This window comes from Lepidochelys olivacea (assembly GCF_965140295.1).
Source record: "Lepidochelys olivacea isolate rLepOli2 genome assembly, chromosome: 11".
NCBI lineage: Eukaryota > Metazoa > Chordata > Testudines > Cheloniidae > Lepidochelys > Lepidochelys olivacea.
This window is the reverse complement of record NC_140421.1, coordinates 31,020,550-31,040,804: the sequence shown is the minus strand read 5'-3', so window position 1 is coordinate 31,040,804 and position 20,255 is coordinate 31,020,550. Positions and strand designations below refer to the sequence as shown.

The window sequence follows — 20,255 nt, the reverse complement described above, 5'->3', positions numbered from 1 at the left end:
AGGGTAACATCATTCTGGGGAACAACAGGATGTAATGCAAGACACAGGAAGTAGCTGTTCCACTCTACTCCGCACTGGTGAGGCCTCAGCTGGAGTACTATGTCCAATTCTGGGCACCTCACTTTCAGAAAGATGTGGACAAGTTGGAGAGAATCCAGGGGAGAGCAACAAAAATGATAAAAGTTTAGAAAACCTGACCTATGAGGAAAGGTTAAAAAACCTAGACATGTTTAGTCTTGAGAAAAAGACGACTACAGGGGGATGTAAAAACAGTCTTCAACTATGTTAAGGGCTGTTACAAAGAGGACAGTGATCAATTGTTCTCAATGTTCACTGATGGTAGGATAAGAACTAATGGACTTAATCCGCAGGAAAAGAGATTTAGGTTACATATTAGGAAAAACTTTCTAATTATAAAGATAGTTAAGCATGGACAAAGGCTTCCAAAAGAATTTGTTGAATCCCCATCATTAGACATTTTTATTGTGTTAAATAAACTCCTATTAGGGATGGTATAGGTTTATTTGGACCTGCCTCAGCACACCAGGGATTTGGGGGGAGCTGGACTTGAGGACTTCACAGTCCCTTCCAGTTCCACATTTCTATAATTAATAGTAAGTACGTACATTTTTCATTCATTGGTTGGTAAAGCAATAGAGACAACACCTTTCGGACTTGTACCTCCCCAAAATTATCTTTGCCTTTGGAACTTTGACTTGGTTATTGCAATGACTTATGTAAGTGGCTTGAAGACCACCAAGCAGCTACAACTCATGCATAATGCAGCTGTCCTCCTGCATGGCAGAGTCAGCCAAAAAGCAATACATCACACCACTTCCTCCTGGGAGATGCAACTCATGGTCATGACTGATCCATAAAACTCTACATGGCTTCTCTTAGCTACCTTGGAGGCTGCTGTGGTAATACACAGGAAGAGAGGAAGCTGAATACAGCTGGACTGATCAAGCCAGTAGTCTTTTGACTAGAGGGCTGGTGGAAGAATGTACTTAGGGTTCTTGGCTTAGGAATTCCCTTCTCTTACAAGTCTGACAGGTCTTAAAGGCTGTTTACATTCATGGTGTGCTACAAGGCCTCTCCCTTTTCCTGGGCCTTTCCTGAATACAGATAGCAGGTGACATTTTGGGTGCAGGGTGGAAGACGTTTTGTTTTTTAAACTTTGGGCTAGATTGTGCAACCCTGACTCATGTTGATGAGGACTTACTCATGTGAGTAATCCTACTGAAATCAGTGATATTACATGCATGAATACAAACTCCTCAGCATGAGCCAGGGTTGCACAATCGATGCTTGTGTGTTCACAAGCCATACGAGTTGCTAAATATTGTACATGCCCCTAGGGACTTAGCATGGACGTACTTTATAAAAATGAAATAAAACCCCCCAAATCATTCTGGTACCATCAACATGAATGTTAATATCAACAATTTGAACACACAAGTTGCTGCTACTGCATATTTTCCATTTTTAAAAAGCAGAGTAACCCTTCCATTTATATTTTTCAAACAAGTAATCTGTGCACTTTAGACCTTTAAACTGCAAAACTTCAATTTTTAAAAAATATTAGACTTGCAAAAAAGCACTTTAATCTTCTCCTTCTACAACTCAGTCACTCATTTTGTTGAAATGATACATACATTAACACTCAAAACTGTATTCTGTGCAATAGATGACATTTGTGCCAAGTTTCAGCCCTAAGCTATTTTTTCCTATAGATTTATAACCCCTGGAATACAGAGGTTTCTAGTGGAAACCACCCCAGCCCCAGAGCTGCTTGTGCTATTTGAATATATTTGCAATGCAAGTTCTCTCCATAGATCGAACAATTTAAATAGCCGAGGGTGGTGCAAGCAAAAAGCGATTGATGGACCAAACTCAACTCAAAAATGAGAACAACAAAAGGGAAGTCAGATTATCAAGACAAGTGTGAACTATTTTTTTAATGTAAAATACCATGTAGTGAGCCATTTAAGATAATCAACAACATCTGTTTCTTGACATGGACTATTTTGGTAAACATGTTCACAGATCCTACAGTTTTTCTGCGGAAACTAAAGAGAGGGTCTTGGCTTCAGAACATCTCTGAACAATTAGTCCTCAAGTAAACACAGGATTCAGATGCTTAATAAAATTTGGCATATTATCTGATTAGGAAATATTTGTTTGAGGCTTACGAGGGGTTAGCTTGTACAGAGCACTTCAAATACCACATTTGTATAGACTGTTTTACACTGATCCAACACAAAAGGAGCTTCTTTAGTATTACACAACTATGCATGGCTGCAGAAGTCACTGGAACTTCCTATAGGGAATCACCAGACCATGAAGATCCTATGACATATTTTGCTGCATCTACTGGCTGACAGACCAGAACAGATTCTCTCTCCTACATTCAGGATGGAGACTAGGAAGGCCAGAACTAAACCAATCAGATGTGTGAGCCAATTAAACGGATTTAGTTATACATCTAAATTTAGACAATGGAAATTATGCAAGATAGATTCCCACAAGACACACTTTCTATAAAAATACTTTATGTAAGTACATCAAATTAGTTATATATTTTTGTTTTACTTTAAATACATCAACCATAAAGATGGATAAGAAAGGTAAACATAGAAACAAAACATACCATCATAGTAGACAATAGCTCCTACAAGCCTGTCTTTCCGTAGCATTGGAAAGAGTTCCAAGGCTCTTGACTTGCTGAGCACATAGCTGCTTTTCAGACACTGACTTCCAGCTACAAGGTCATATAGTTTTATTCCCACCCAATAGTATGGCAACTGCCACCATCTGAAAAAAAATAAAATAAATGTCAACTGAAAAGGGAAAAAACCCTCCAGTCATCATTATATATTGTAATATTAGCTGTAATTAGCGTTACTATGGTTATTACTTTCTATTCTGCACCAAAGTTTGCCATTTACATAGGTCTTTTTTGTCTTCAAAACATTTTACAAGCAGACATTGACTAACCTACAATACACCTCAGATATTATCCCCATTTTACATATGAGGAAACAAAGGCAAAGGGGCAAAATTGCTTGCCCATGTCCGTAGCACTTATCTTTGAGAACTCAGAGAATGGATGAGGTCCCAGAAGACTGAAGAAGGGCAAACAGATCTTTAAAAATGGGAACAAAGAGGATCAAGGGAATTATAGATCAGTGCTGTGTACAGTTCTGGGCACCATACTTTAGGAGACGTGGACATACTGAAGACAGTCCAGAGGAGAGCAACAAAAATGACAGAAGGTTTAGAAAACCTGACCTCTGAGGAAAAGTTATAAAAAACTGGACATATTTAGTCTTGAAAAGATGTCTGAGGAGGAACCTGATGATAGTCTTCAACTTTGTTAAGGACTGTTCTAAAGAGGACAGAGATCAATTCTTCTTCATATCCACTGAAGGTAGGAGAACTAGTAATGGGCTTAATCTGCAGCAAGGGAGAATTAGGCTAGATATTTAGGAAAAACATTCTAACTATAAGGGTAGTTAAGTACTAGAACAGGTTTCCAAGGGAGGTTGTGGAATCCCTAGTGTGACGGTGCTCCCCATAAGGCTTTATGGAAATATGCTTATGAATATATATGACATAAGTGGAATATGTTCTATGCTACATATGCCATGGAACATATCTACATAAAGGTTATGATCTACTGAATCTATTAATCCTATTTGTATGCATGTATCATTTTTGTATTCAAAGTTATGAATATTGGCCATGTACTGACTTGATTTCTAAATAACCTTAGTAGAGCATTTGGTCAGTTCCTGGAGAAAGGAATTCACAAAGTTAAGCGCCCAGTCAAGAAGCACTTAAGGAACAATGCATCTTGTTGTTGAATGTCTCCAGGAAGGCTTCTTATGTGGATTGGAGATCTTGATGCATCTCCAATCCACATAAGAAGCCTTCCTGGAGACCTTCAAGATACCATGTGGAAATGGCTTCTGCCTCTGAAAACTGAGTCATGCATGGACATGTGACTTGCCCAGGTGACTCCAGAACTCCATCTTGGAGCTGGACTTTGCATAGGAGAAAGGAGGGGGTCTCCACCCACAAGAGAAAGTCTATTTAAGCCCGTGGGAGACCCCTCCATTTTGTCTTCAGCTGGCTAAAGAGAGCCTCTCCACACCCAAGAGAGAAACTGGAACAAAGAACAATAACTACAGGGGGTGTGAGTGATTGCTGGACCGGACTAGAAGGAGATTAGTCTGTAAAAGGAAGCTTACTGGAACTGGTGAGGTTTTGTCTGTATTCAGTTTTATTAGACAGACTTGCGAGTTTTATTTTGCTTGGTAATTCACTTTGTTCTGTCTGTTACTACTTGGAAACACTTAAATCCTACTTTCTGTATTTAGTAAAATCACTTTTAACTTATTAATTAACCCAGAGAATGTATTACTACTTGGGAGAGGGGGACAAACAGCTGTGCATCTCTCTCTATCAGTGTTCTAGAGGGCGAACAATTTAGGAGTTTACCCTGCATAAGCTTTATACAGGGTAAAACGGATTTATTCAGGGTTTGGGCCCCACTGGGAGTTGGGCATCTGAGTGTCAAGGACAGGAACGCTTCTGTAAACTGCTTTCAGTTAAGCCTACAGCTGGTAGGGGACGTGGTTCAGACCTGGGTCTGGGTTTGCAGCAGGCTAGCGGGTCTGGCTCTAACCAGGCAGGGCACTGAAGTCCTAAGCTGACAAGGCAGGAAAGCAGGAGCAGAAGTAATCTTGGCACATCAGGTGGCAGCTCCCAGGGGGTTTCTGTGATCGAACCTGTCACACTTAGCATTGGAGGTTTTTAAGAACAGGTTGGACAAACACCTTGTCAGGGATGGCCTAGGTTTACGTGGTCCTGGCCTCAGCATGGGGGAGGGCTGGACTTGATGACTTCTTCAGGACCCTTCTAGACCTACATTTCTATGATCCTATAGTGCAGAGGTTCTCAGACTGGGAGGCACAGAATGTATTCTGTAGGGGTGAGAGAAGCTTTTCGGAGAAAAAAATATGACTGCACACATTGAGAGCGAGGCGGTCGGAGAGCGGCGGCTGCTGGGCCCAGCTTGGAAGGCAGCGCTGCCGCTGTCAGCAGCAGTGCTGCCTTCAGAGCTGGGAAGCTGCCGGCCAAGCACTGGGACGGGAGACGTAAACTACTACTACTACTCCTCACACACACACACACACAGAAGAGGGGTGCGATCAAATAAGTTTGAGAAATACTGTTAGAGAGTGCCTGTATAAAAATCAGAATTTAACTCAAGAATTCTTGGGGAGAGGGGAGGCTTCAGCAGTCATGCAGAAGTGTGACTTAAACACATTTCTAATTTCCCCATCACCTGTCTAGATGCCAGCATTTTACATCAATAATAATAATAATTTGCCTAGAATTTGAAACTGTTCCCGTTTTAGTCAAAGCTTCAGAGTTAATAATTTTAGAATTATATATAAAGAATGTGCTCCTCAATAGAAAGGAATGTGCTTAGGAACAATTAAATCACAAAAACAATGTTACAATCATGTAAAATGTAAGTCAGTGCAAATTAAGGGCCCAGACTTATGTTCCTTACTCAGACAAAACTCCTGTTGGCATCAATGCAAGTTTTCCTGAGTGAAGAGTCGGAAAGAACCCCTTGGACTATTCAGCTGTAATGTTTCATCAGTTCTAAATGTTTCATTTAATTTTCTCTAAAAACCTCTCTGCCTTCAAAGTGTTTTATATTTGCATATTCGACCTTTCATCCGATCTCTATTTTTATCTTCAGTATTTTTCTTCTCTTCAGCCCTTTCCACCACTTCTTCTCCCCCTGCCATGTTTACATATCCCCTTCCCCAGTGCTTCCTCCCCTCCGTTTCTTCCACCCTAGAACCCATTCTTGCAGAGACTTAAGGGCTCGTCTACACTTACAGTGCTGCAGTGGCACAGCTGTACCACTGCAGCGCTAAGTGAAGACACTACCTGTGCTGACGGTTGGTACTCTATCTTCCCAAGAGGTGGTAGCTATGTCACTGGGAGAAGCCCTCCCATCAACATGGTGCTGTCTACACCAGGGGTTAGGTTGGTGGTATTACTACATTGGTCAGGGGAGTGGATTTTCCACACCCCGAGTGACATAGTTATACCGACATAAGTTTGTTGTGGAGATCAATGCTTACACACGTTTTACTTTATGTACTGTGACTAGTCCTATTGGCTTCAGTGGGTGTATTCACAGTGCATATGTTTCTGCAGGACTGGGGCCTTAGCTATTTTAGGAATGAGAGCCCAAATGAGGTTTCTGTTTTCCCCCTAAATGCAACTGGGGAAAGCGGCTTAGAGAATGAGCAGATGAAAAAATCGGATTGTGGTTGTCTGTGAAGGAGAGCTGAAGGTCCTTGAGTTCAGGTCCTGACCTTATTCCTCATGCACCAATGCCAGGTGAAAGCAGCATGCCCAACCCCTGAGATGAAAGCACTTTCCTTTGCTCTGAAGGAGATGCCTTTGCTCAATGCACAACAACTTAAAGTCACGGATGGGCCCTGGAGCTGACAGGGTGTACGAGTGAGTGTCACTCTATTGAGGAGGCCTTAGCTATTGGTAGGGGGAGTAAAAGCGAAGATTAGGAAGTAGGAGCCTGGAAATCACTCTCCCTCCACCTCTTCCCACCCCTAACAAGATCTGGGAGGGGACAAAGTAAAATAAAAACACTTTTGTCTTTTGCCTTTCCCAGACAAACTGATTCATTTCAAAGTTACTGTGCAAAAGTTTTCCAAGGTAAAACTCCATTGAAAGAGGGTGAACTTGAGGAATACTGCTGGACAGCTAACTGACACGGTGTTAACAGACAGTGCTGTACATGAACTTCACGCTTTTACAATACAGCAACAAATTCTCATCTCTGAAAAGACAAAGCTTGTGACATGTTAACAGCTAAGAAAAAGGCATTCTGAAACCTTGTCCAGTGAAGTAGCTTCATTCTCAAAAGCAATGGTGTAAGAAATTGAAACAGAAGGAGTATCAGGGAGCTTACTTGTAAACAGGAAGCATTATAGGCAAAGGACCAGATAAGTGAGGAGCAATTTCAAGCAAATTGGCCCGCTCATGAAGTGCTTCTTTTACCATCCTGTACTAAAAAAAAAAAAAAAAAAAAACACACACAATTCAGGACCTTTAACTCCTCATTAATGGATCACAAACATTCAGTGTTAAAACAGTTTTGCCTATCAGTCCATAAAATACACAGAACACCTTCTTTGTGCTTGCTTACAATTATTACATTCTTTACTATTCTTTCAATAGCACAATGACACTTCGTTGGAAGAATTACATTGGGAACTTCCCAAATCAGTAACACAAAATCTTTAACTTGTGAGTACAGAGCAAATTCCACTAGGCATTTTAGTGCTATGGCAGGTCAGTCTAATTATTATCGGCTCTAATTAAGGGACCTAAAAGCCATACTCCATTTTACTAGAAGCTAGTGGCACTTAATAAGGTATGAAATTCTTTCCGTCTTTGAAGACATCCAAGAAATCACTTCTGCTCTGATCCTTAAAATGGAAGGCCCTATAAAAGTGAGTGGCAACCAATTCCACTGTACAATGGTCTACGACCTTTAAGATTTTTCAAACAGCTTTAATTGCAAGTTTCACAGGAGGAAGGCAAGTTTGGGGGTTTTCCCAAATGTAGAGGATTGTCCCATCTTCCATCATATTATGCATGGGAACACCAATTCTAGATGAACTGAATATGTACCACTGATTTACTATATTTTCTTTGCCAAAATTCCTTTAAAACAAACAACAAAATTCTTATCAGGAAATCTCCCCCACCACGATATGCACAATCCACAAGATACTATTTTCAGATTGTCTGTAAATATGATACTCCAGCAAGAAACAGCATTGGAAATGTCCCCAAAATATTCTAGCAGAATTCACTGAGCAAACTATTCTGTATGCATAGTGCCTCTGATATTCCACAAAAGAAAAATATTAAAAACCATAAAATGAGAACAGAGATTTAATTGGGAGGAAGAAAAAAGAGTCTACTGCCAATTTTTGCTTAACAGCCAGTATAAACAATTACCTGCTCGAAATCCAACCTCATGATGGCCTTCTGAAGATATCTCACTCCACCATGGATCAATTTAGTGCTCCTGCTGCTGGTCCCTGATGAGAAATCATCTCTTTCTACAAGAGCTGTTTTTAGTCCTGTGTAACCAGAAAGCCAAATTAACTTCTTAAATTACACAATTTGTATGTAATTCATTAAAGACACTTCTCTAGGGTAGAGACAATCACAAGAAAAATTACTCTGAACATAGATAAATTTGTATTCCAAATGCAGTGCACTGTCTGTATTATAATGAAAAGATTTTAGTCTCTTTCTGGGGGAAAAGTCGAAACAGAACTCTTAAATGGAGGCACATTAAAATCTGGACATACCACAGTGAAAAGACATTCCAGCACATAGAGGCTAAGCAGTTGGAGTTTTACGCAGGGCAGCAAGGCTCCTATGAATGAATTAGAATCATAGGTCTGGAAGAGACCTCGAGAGATCATCTAGTCCAGTCCCCTGCACTCGTGGCAGAACTAAGTATTATCTAGACCAGGGGTCGGCAACCTTTCAGAAATGGTGTGCCACATCTCCATTTATTCACTCTAATTTAAGGTTTCATGTGCCAGTAATACATTTTAATGTTTTTAGAACATCTTTCTATAAGTCTATAATATATAACTAAACTATTGTTGTATGTAAAGTAAATAAGGTTTTTAAAATGTTTAAGAAGCTTCATTTAAAATTAAATTAAAATGCAGAGCCCCCCAGACCGGTGGCCAGGACCCAGGCAGTGTGAGTGCCACTGAAAATCAGCTCGCATTCCGCCTTTGGCGCACGTGCCATAGGTTGCCTACCCCTGATCTAGACCATCCCTGACAGGTGTTTGTCTAACTTGCTCTCAAAAATCTCCAATGATGGAGATTTCACAACCTGCCTAGGCAATTTATTCCAGTGCTTAACCCACCCTGATGGTTAGGAAGTTTTTCCTAATGTCCAACTTAAAATCGCGCTTGCCGCAATTAAGCCCAATGCTTCTTCTCCAATTCTCCATGGTTAAGGAAAACCATTTTTCTCCCTCCTCCTTATAATACACTTTTATGTACTTGAAAGCTGTTATCATGCCCCCTTCCTCTCCCCCCCACCCCCGTGTTCTCTTCTCCAGAACAAACAAACCCAATTTTTTCCATCTTCCCTCAGAAGTCTTGTTTTCTAGACCTTTGATCATTTTTGTTGCTCATCTCTGGACTTTCTACAATTTGTCCACATCTTTCCTGAAGTGTGGCACCCAGAACTGGACACAATATTCCAGCTGAGGCCTAATCAGCATGGAGCAGAGTGGAAGAATTACTTCTCGTGTCTTGTTTAAAAACACTTCTGCTAATACATCCCAGAATGATGTTTGCTGTTTTTTTTGCAACAGGGTTACACTGTTGACTTATATTTAGCTTGTGATCCACTATGACCCCCAGATCCCCTTCTGCAGTACTCCTTCCTTTCCCGTTTTGTATGTGCAATTGACTGTTCCTTCCTAAATGGAGTACTATGCATTTGTCCTTATTTAATTTTATCTTATTTACTTCAGACCATTTCTCCAGTTTTTCCAAATCATTTTGAATGTTAATCCTATCCTCCAAAGAATTTGCAACCCCTTCCAGCTTGGTATCATCTGCAAACTTTATACATGTACTCTATGCCATTATCTAAATCAGAGGTCTCAACCACACGGCCCATGGGGTTATTTTCTGCGGCCCGCCAACTCCCCGCAGCCCACCAGCACGTTTACCTAGAGCGGCTCCTGCCCGGCAGGCAGCAGGGGCAGGGCAGGCTCCCTTCCTGCCTGCCTGTCCTGCCCCTGCGCCACTCAGGGACCCCTGTGCCCCCCCCCCCAGTTTCTGTCCACTTCCCGGAGTGGTGCGGGGGCAGGGCAGGCAAGAAGGGAGCCTGCCCTGCCCCCGGTGTGCGCTGGGCTGGAACCCACCCCCTGCACCCCTCCTGCACCCCCTGGGGGTGGGGATTTCGAGGAAGGGGTTGGAATGGGGACAGGAAAGGGGTAGGAAGAGGCGGGGCCTCATGGAAGGGGTGGAGTGGGGGCGGGGCTGAGGTGGCAGGTGGGAGGTGTCAGTGATGTGGCTCTCGAGCCAATGTACTAGTTCTCATGTGGCCCTCATGATCATTTGAGTTTGAGATCCCTGATCTAAATCATTGATGAAGATACTGAACAGAATCAGCCACAGAGTTGATCCCTGCAGGACCCCACTTGATATGTCCTTCTAGCTTGGCTATGAATCACTAACTACTCTCTGGGAATGGTTTTCCATCCTGTTATGCACCCACCTTTATTGTAGCTCCATCAAGGTTGTATTTCCCTAGTTTGTTTATGAGGTCACGTGAGACAGTATCAAAAGCCTTACTAAAGTCAATATATACCATGTCTACTGCTTCCTCCCATTCACAAGGCTTGTTACCCTGTCAGAAAAGGCTATTCGGTTGCTTTGACATGATTTGTTCTTGACAAGTCCATGCTCACTGTTACTTATCACCTTAATATCTTCTAGGTTTTTTTGAAAAATTGACTGCTTAATTATTTGCTCCATTATCTTTCCAGGTACTGAAGTTAAGCTGACTGGTCTGTAATTCCCCAAGTTGTCCTTATTTCCCTTTTTATACATGGGCACTATATTTGCCCCTTTTCCAGTCCTCTGGAATCTCTCCCATCTTCCATGACTTTTTGAAGATTGTCACTAATGGCTCAGATATCTCCTCAGTCAGCTCCTTGAGTATTCTAGGTAGTATTTCGTTAGGCCCTAGTGACTTGAAGGCATCTAACTTGTCTAAGTAATTTTTGGCTTGCTCTTTCCCTATTTTAGCCTCTAATCCTTCCTCATTTTCACTGGCATTCACTAGGTTAGACATCCAAATCGCTACTAACCTTTTTGGTAAAAGGCCATTAGAGTCGGTAGTCACTGTACGACCACATAACATTTTATTTTTATTAATAAAAAGGTGGCTTTTTGCAGAATAAACCCTCTCAAAAACTTGGAAACATTACAAACCTATTTGCTCAATATCCTTGTGAGGCTGACCATTGTTATTACTCATTTTACAACTAAGAAAGAGAGGTGTCCAAAACCAAGGAAGGAATCAGAAACAGCCGGGACTGACGCTCACAATTTCCTAGCTCTTAGAGCTTAGACCATATTTTGATGATAAAGACAGATTGCTTTAAGGTTCGTGGTAAAACCCTTAATAATGTAAGTGTTCTCTAAAATATAATCAGGAGACCTGGGTCCTTCCACTGAAAGTACTGAATATTTGGTGGGGGGAGGCAGGGAAGGGAAAGAGTAGGGAACTCGGATGCAAGTGTTCATAAATTGACACACTAATCAACTAAAATAAGTTTTTCTAAAAAACTGATAAAAGAAAGGAGTTTAAGACTCAATATCGAGGGTGCTGAACAGTCTGTTTCAATTCAGGAAAGAATTTAGCCACCAGTTTACATTTTACTTCAGTAGGAGTACTCACAAAGTTCAGCACACGCTTAAATGCTTTTGCTGGATCAAAGTCAGGGGGTGCACCAGTATCTGCTCTTATGCAGTTTGTCTAACTCAAAGTAATTCAAATCTATTCTCGGTTTAAAACTTGCTATGAAAAGTCATAGGCATTAATTATTCAGAGAAAAACAGATTAAGAACAATTGTGATACAGATTTTTATGTAATTTAACTTTATCTTCTCTCCATTTAATATTATGCTTAGTTATGGCAACTGAAGTAATGTAAAACCAAGTGGCTCTTCTATTAATTAAAAACACTCCGTGTTCATTTGGATTGCTTCAGTTTGATTACATTTTTCACACTGAGTCCGCCATGGATATTGAGGATACAATTCACTCAAAAAGAGAAAAGAAAAGGCAAGTTAATGTGCAAAATTTTATAAATGAAACTGTGTCATGATCGACTTACAAGAAAATAGAGATGGCTAGAGAAACCTCCATTACAATATACAAAAATGTCGGTGAGCTCTAAATTAAGGAAATTCACAATTCATTCATTTATATATAATAAATTGAACATATACATACACACAATCATATGCACATGTATATCTTTTATACACACTTTATATACAAGCTTATTACATATTCAGTGTGTGTGTGTATATATATATGCACAAATGTGCATGAATTATATATACACACCTTTTACACATACGTGTATAGATACACGCATATATGTATATTACAGAAATACATGGCAGTGTAGTCCAAGATAAAGTTTTACATGCAGATGTTTCAGGTGACAATGTGACTCAAGTATTCCCCCCCCTCCACACACACACACGCACAAACTGAAAACACCTCTGTAATTGAATCTCCAATACTATACAGTTTTTTTAGAAAAAGAAACAGAGAAGAACACTGTATCCATTTGAAACTAGATAGGAGGAATGGAATTAGCCAATTCAGAATTAGGCCTGAACGCTTTATTTTTCCCCCCCAAGGGGAAGGAAACCACAGTTAACCAGCTTCTTCAAGAGACATGTTTTACATTGTTCAATCGAATAATGAATGCCAAGGAAGCTGTGTAGGAAGGGCACTAAAAATCATTACCGTATCCTTAAAGTTATTCAAGACAAAGGATAAAGCATAAGGATATCCCATATAGGAAAATGTTTTTATAACATATGCCATTTGGAAAAGTTTTTGCTCTATGAAATAAGGAAAATTCATCCAGGAACGGTTTTGTAGTATTCACAGAGGGGCATGACTTGTGTATGGTGTGGACTATATTTACAGTAGATATCTTACAAAAGTTACTCTACATAGTTTTAGCACATATAATAATTAAAAAAAGGTTTTGTGCACACCAAAACAACAACCTTAACAGTCCACATCAATAAAGATGTTCTCTTTTCAGAGATGTCTTCCTAACTTCTAATATAATTAAGGTCTTGATTTGTCATTTTAGTGTGAAACAACTAATTAACTTATATAGAAATGCTTAAACTCTCTCCCCCCACACACACACCCCTTAAATATTGTGACTTGGTTTCATAAAAGTGTAAAAGTTTACAAAATAAATCCAATTAAGATAAGCACCTCAAGGCAAGAATGTGGCCTTTTGCTCCAAAACTTTCAGATATATTGCACATACCTAGAAAGATTGCTTTTGTTGTAACAAGTAGAATAGTGGATTCCCCCAGCACCATTGGTCTGGGGTTTTTTTTACGTGAAAGTATGTGGGTAAGGGGGAAAGGAAGAGGAAGCAGGTCAATGAGGTTCTTACCAAGGTTGACAAAAGCAACATGACTGCGTGCACAGGGAGAGAATAACTAATGTAAATACTAACACTACTCTATTTTTTTACCCTGCATCACCTTAAAGGTATTTCAGTGCTTTATAATATTGCTTGTAGAACAATATAAAAACCCTTTAACATCTATTGGTTCCCCAAAACTTTTATGTCCTTAAAAATCTAATTATTCCTGGTGACTTTAAAAGATCAGAGTAATTTGTTTTTGTCAAATGTGACTGAAGATTAATGGATACAATCAGGAATAATTTGGTGAAAACATATCAAACACAAGGAAAGCAAAATTTGTTAAGTGAAGCATCAAACATAATAAAAGAGCAAATTCCATGAATGAACAGCAACAATACACAATTCATTAACCAAATGCCTATGATTATTTCACACTTCAGAAAACTACTGATATGATCAGACTATGTAGTAACAGGATAAATATAGTTTACCTTCAACCATTCTTTGTGTACTTTCAATTACAAATGCATTTTTTCCAGAGGCCCACCAATATAAGAAGGGCAGGACTGAAAACCTTAGTCACATAGCTGGTAAACCTATTTAGTTATCTTTAATAATCCATTAAAAGTCATAACATACTAATTACAAATTGGACTAAAAATTGGAATGTATTCCCCAATATATCAATATGCTTACGTTACTTCCTTTCACCTTATGTAGAAAACTTAAAAGTTTATATATAATGAGCATACATTTCAGCTAAATGTTTTCAAACAGACCTGTGGTGAAATCCTGGCCCCCCTGAAGTCAATGGTAGTTGACTTCACTGGAGGCAGGATTTCATTCCTTGCATCAGCAGAACTGCACCCTCAGACATGAGGCATTTCTTACATCAGGCCTGACGGTGGGTGCTAGATGCCATGCACAATTCTGCAGCTACCAATCACATTGCATGCAAATCTAAGAAAAAGCATTACGGCTGAGATTTGAATCACAGATGCCAGGGAGTTCGAAGTTAAAGATGCAGTATAGCATTATTGTATAGTGTTACCAAAGTACATGGCACTGTAATATATGAGAAATGGAGGTTATTTACCTGTAACTGCAGGTCCTTCGAGATGTGTGGTTCCTATCGCCATTACACCTGTGCTTAAGCATGCACACTATGTGCCTGAAACTGAAGAGTTCTAGCAAGTGTCATTGATCCACACCCGCGCAGTTGCTTTCTTTGTGCTCCGAGCTGAAGGCTTAAGGGGCCAGTACAGTATGACACCTTTCCAGTTCCTCTTCTTACCAGGAGTAAGATAAGATATAAAGCAAAAGGGAAGGAGGGTGGGCAGTGGAATCAATTCAGAGTGGGAAAGTCTACCTTTGGACTCATGTTGACAGAAGTCTGCAGGGCCATTAATCACATCCTGCTCCGAAAGACTGACTCTGGACAACATGCTTGACATTGTAGATGGCTTTGCACAAATGGGCTTCCCTAACTGTAGAAGGGTGACAGATGGCACGCATATTCCAATTCTGGCACCAGACCACCTAGCCACAGAGTACATTAATCAGAAGGGGTTTTTCTCAATGGTTCTCCAAGCACTTGTGGATCATGGTTGGCATTTCACGGACATTAATGCAGGCTGGTCCAGAAAGGTGCATGATGCAGGCATCTTTCGGAACAGTGGCCTGTTCAGGAAGCTGCAAGCTGGAACTTCCCTCCCAGACCAGAAGATCACCGTAGGGGAAGTTGAAATGCCCAGTGTGATCCTGGAAGACCCTGCTTACCCCTTAATGCCGTGGCTTATAAAGCCATAAATGAGGCAACTTGGCAGCAGCAAGGAGCGGTTCAACGACAGGCTGAGCAAGTGCAGAATGACTGTTGAGTGTGTATTTGGCAGTTTAAAAGCCCGCTGGTGCCGCCTCTATGGGAAACTGGACCTGGCCAATGACAATATTCCTATGCTTATAGCCACGTGCTGTACGCTCCATAATATTTCTGAAGGGAAGGGTGAAAGCTTCACTCAGGGCTGGACTGCAGTGGCTCTGCGCCTGAAGGCTGAGTTTGAACAGCCAGAGACCAGGGCTATTAGAGGGGCACAAAGATTTGACACGGGGCCATAAGAATCAGGGATGCCTTGAGGCAGCAGTTTGAAGCTGAAAGCCACTAATACTGGTTGCTATGCTCGGGAGCGCAGTGCTTGTAATGATTGGAGGTGATAGATGCAGAGGATGCAATATATGGGTTTAACATAATTATATGCTGCTTTGCAGAGCTCTTTTTGCTTTCAATTAATAGAATAAAGATTGCTTTCAAACTAACAATTATTTTATTAAAAGAACAACTGGAGGAGAGAGAGAGTCAAAAAAAAAACCCCATCAGCAGTGAGGGGGATGGGGGAAGGGAAGGTCCCAGGAGGAGAAGGGGTCCCAGGACACCTAAAGATTTCTATGTCCAGGGATCATATCCAACCTTCTTCTTTGGAGTAAAATGCAGCAGGTCTGGTACTTCATCAGAGCCAAACTGCAGAGGAATGGGTGATGAGTGCAGTGGGTAGTGGGAGTCCACATGGCTGGACTGTGAGGGGGGAAGAGTGGATTGCCGTGGGTATAAACTGGAGCCAGGAGGTTAATAAGAGTGTGTTGGTGATGTCCGGGGAGAGCATGGGAAAGTTTTGCGATAGCGGCTGCAGGGGAGGGCAGGCACGGAGCTGCTCGGTTTGAAGAACTAGTATTGCCTGGAGTGTGTCTGATTGGCGCTCCATAATCTTTAAGAGCTGCTCCATGGCTTCATTCTGGTGTGCCAGGTTCTCCTTTCAATCCCTCTTCTCGCTGTCCCACCACTCCTTCAATTCCTGTTTCCTGGCGTCGGAGTGCATCATAACATCACACAGAAAGTCTTCCTGAGTTCTTCTTGACCACTTTCTAATTCTGTGCAACCATTCAGCTGCTGATAACAAAGAGGGAGGCTGGGCTACCAAGGTCATCTCTGTGAAGTTTAAATGCAACATTTTACAGAAGCAGTATTGTTTGCAACACAGAACACTGATTCAGTGATTTAAAACACAGCCAGTACTCACACCTGTCACTAACTGGCTGATCCCAGGCAAGCACACACGAGCACAAGATCCCCAAAATGGTGAATAACTGCAGGGGCAGGGTAAATCACTCTTCCTAGACCCTGCTGTACACTGGGCATGTGGTGCTTGGGGAGAGCCAGCACTGTAGGGGGGCTGATAATCATTCCTGTTCCATACTTTCCATTGTGATTATTATGGAAGATATCTTGCTACTGACAGTGAGCAGGGACTCAGGGCGGGGGTCTTCTCCAAGACTGTGACTTCCGCCTTGGCCCCTATGTGGCTCGCCTGCGTACATCAACGGTCCACCCCCGCAGTGATGACACAGTGGCATGGGAAAGTTACCATTAATGGGGCAAGAAACAATGCAGCTCTGCCAAAGAACCTGCAGCAGCAGATTGCCCAGTATCTCCGCAAGAGTTTCCTGGATATCTCTGACGGAGATTCCATGAAGTGAGGGAGTCAATTACCAGCCTGTTCCACCACTCAGACTAGGCATGCAGTGGGAGACAAGCCTGCGTTTTGCACCCTCCTGCCCTCAACAACTTGCTTCAGTGACTCCCAAAATCAAATCCACTTACCAGGGGCCTCCTCTCCTGTTTGCGCTTCGCCAACATCCGACAGCTGTGACTGGCTAGCCTCCTCCGGAGTAGAAAACAGCTCCTGGCGGCATGCATATCAGACCTCCAAGTCATCTTTGTAGAACCGGCAGCTCGTGGGTGCAGCACCAGAGTGGCAGTTTGCATCCCACTTCTTGTGGTAGGCGTTCCACAGCTCCTTCATGTTGACCCTGCACTGCAACATGTCCCCATCATGGCCCCTTTTCATGATGCATAACAGAATCTGTCCATATGTATCATAATTCCTATGGCTGGAGCACAGCTGGGACTGGACAGCCTCCTCTCTCCAAATGCTGATGATGTCCAGCAGCTCGGCATTGCTCCAAACGGGGATTGCTTGGTGCACGGAGCAGGCATGGCCACCTGGAAAGATGTGCTGAGACCACTGCACACATCACCAAGCAAACAAGAAGGGGACTTTCAAAATTCCAAAGGAATTTATGGGATGGGGATGACAGGGTTGGTCACCTGAGGGCAGGGCAGTAGAGTTTAAATCGATGACCAGAGAGGCTGCGACTGGCTAGCCTCTTCCAAGATAGAAAACAGCTCCTGGCTGCTTGCATCTCTGACCTCTGAGTGATGCCTGAAGAGGAGCCGGGAAGTGGACTTGGGGAGAGGAAGGAAAAGGAACACAGAGTACCCACAGTCAATGATTTCTAGGACTTACTTGTCTGTTGTAATTGCCCCCCAATTATGGGCAAAAAGGGTGAGGCAGCCATCAAAGATTGGAGGAAGGGGCCGTGGTGGATGTCGTCAAAAGGAATACACAGTTCTTGATCATCCCATCAAAAAATATCCCTGGATAGTGAATGGGGTTCAGTAGCTGTATCGTGATAGGGATATCCAGGGTTTTTTACCTTCTGGAGATTATGCAGTGCTTCGAATGACTGCTGGTGATAGAACAGTTTGGCAGGAGGTCTCGGTTTGTACACCAGTTTCTGATGTTCTCTTTTTGGGGCCAGAGTCTCAATGTTTGAGTCCTTCAACTCAACCCAGAGTTCGAGTTCTTCGACTAGTGTAACAAGAAGACTGAGTCTCTAAACAAATTACTCATTGAAAGGCAAGTCCTCTGCAGTGTTTTGAACCTCCCAGGGGAATCCCGAGGAGCAAAGCCAAGACTCACTGTGTCTAGAGGGATAGCCATAGGTATACCCAGAGGCACGTGTCAGCTGCATCCACTGCAGCATGAAGTGATATGTTAGCCATCAGTTTGACTTCCTCAATGAGGGCCTAGAATTGGGCTCTGTCCTTTTGAAGTAGTTTAAATTACATATTGCAGACTTGTAGAAAACACCTCTTTCCCTATAAGGTCAAGTCATTTAGAACCTTTATCTGCCAGTGTAGCCTGCACCACCAGGGAGTTGGGTTAGTGGTAGGGATCCCTCAAGGTCAAGGATGTTCTCTTTCACAGATATTTTTATGGATCCTTTGGTGACTGAGGAGTCCGATCTTTGAACCACAGGCCGTTGGCAGACATTGCAGGTGGTGTTGGAAGTCAGGGTTGGGCCATGATTGCTGCATGATAGTTGCCTTTCCATTCTTTTTTGGCATTTTTCTGCGACCAGGGCAGGGAGATTTTCCTAAAAAGTGGACGTTTCTTCTCTGACAAGTCTTCACCTGTTATCCCTATTCTGGGCTGCTGTCTCCCAGTGTGTGGTGGTGATGCCACATCTCTTGATGTTTATCTTGAGGATGTCTTTAAAGAGTTTCTTTTGGCCTTGCCATTTCCTTTCATCTTTGGTGAGATGGGCGTACAGCAATTGTTTTGTTAAGCATACACCAGGCATGCACACACAGTGCCCGCTCCACCTCAACTTATGCTGGATAATCAGGGTCTCAACACCAAAGATGTTGGCCTCTGTGAGGAAACTGACACTAGTGCAGTGATCTTCCCACTTTATGTTGAGGATCATCCTAAGAAAGTACTGGTGCTGGCATTCCAGGTTTTTCAGATGTTCTCTGTTGGTCACCCAAGTCTCAGTCGTAGAGGAGTGTTGGGACTACCGCTGCTTTATAAAATTTATAAAGTTTAGTGTGTATTCTGATGTTGTGATTATTGAACACCCGGCAACACTGACGCAGCAGATTCCGTGCTGAGTCTTGACGTCTATGTCTGCCCTCTGAGAGATGGCTGCCAAGATAGGCAAGCTATTCTATATTTTTCAGTTCTTCTCTGACAATATGGACCTTCCTTGCTGGGTCTGATAATTGACTGGGAGCTGGTTGGTGGAGAACTTTTGTTTTGCCAATGTTCAGAGTTAGCCCTAGGCTTTTGTAAGCATCAGAGAAGCAACTAAGGAGTAAATCGCTTTGTAAATCGCTCTCTAAGTGTGCAACTACAGCACAATCATCTACATACTGGAGTTCTATAATTGTTGCCGATATTACTTTAGTTCAGGCACGGAAATGAGAAAGGTTGAAGAGGTTGCAGTCAGTCCGATATTGGATGCCAATGCCCTGTGGTAGACTGTTTTGGGTGAACATTTTCATAGCTGCTAAGAAAATGAAGAAAAGGGTGGATGCCAGTACACAACCTCATTTTACACCAGTTCAAATGACAAATGGCTCAGAGATAGAGCCACTGCACAGGATGGAGGCAGTCAACCATGAGGCTCTGTGGAAAATTATGTCAAAGTTTGGCTGTCCAAGCAAATTTATCACAGAGCCTCCTGGTTGACAGAGTTGAAGGCTTTGGTCAGATCGATAAAGGCCATATACAAGTCCTGGTGTTGTTCTTGACATTTTTCCTGGATCTGCCTGGCTGCAAAAATCATGTTGGTGGTACCTCGTGATGGTCTGAAGCCATATTGGGACTCTGGAAGTACTTCATTTACAGGGAGTTGGGTACAGGATGAGTGAAAAGAAACTCCACTCCTTTGGCTGGTACAAAATAGCACCTCTCTGCCCTTTTGGGGTGGGGGTGCAAGAGGCCAGAGCATGCCAGACTACCTAGCTGGGTCCATGATGGCCTTGTTTATTGGGAAGGCCACACTGCTGGCACCAGATGGCTATAGAAGGTCAAATAAATGATTTTTGGTATCCTGGACCTCCTCTAGTAGAACCTGAAGTAGAATAGTAGAACCTATTTGTCACTCTTTACAACAGCTCCTGATATTGCCTGTGGTCATCGGAGGGGACAGAGAAGATGGACACTTGCCTCACCTGGAGACAAAGATGAAACACCTGTCAGTACCTCCAGATCCAGTTCAATCATCTCTCCCTCATACTCTGACAAAGCTGGCAGGTGTT

At 42.2% G+C, this 20,255-nt stretch overlaps 1 protein-coding gene across 5 annotated transcripts in view; it reads right to left on the bottom strand.

Annotated features, from left to right (window-relative positions):
* Positions 1–20,255, bottom strand: part of GPD2 (glycerol-3-phosphate dehydrogenase 2) — a 122,497-nt gene that overhangs the window by 59,948 nt on the left and 42,294 nt on the right. For all 5 annotated transcript variants that reach the window (XM_084643421.1, XM_084643419.1, XM_084643417.1 and 2 more), the window contains 3 exons: positions 8,083–8,207; positions 7,025–7,122; positions 2,651–2,814 (listed from right to left, as the gene is read on the bottom strand). In XM_084643421.1, the coding sequence (XP_084499547.1) occupies positions 2,651–2,814; positions 7,025–7,122; positions 8,083–8,207 (387 nt within the window). The remainder of the gene's footprint in view (positions 1–2,650; positions 2,815–7,024; positions 7,123–8,082; positions 8,208–20,255) is intronic.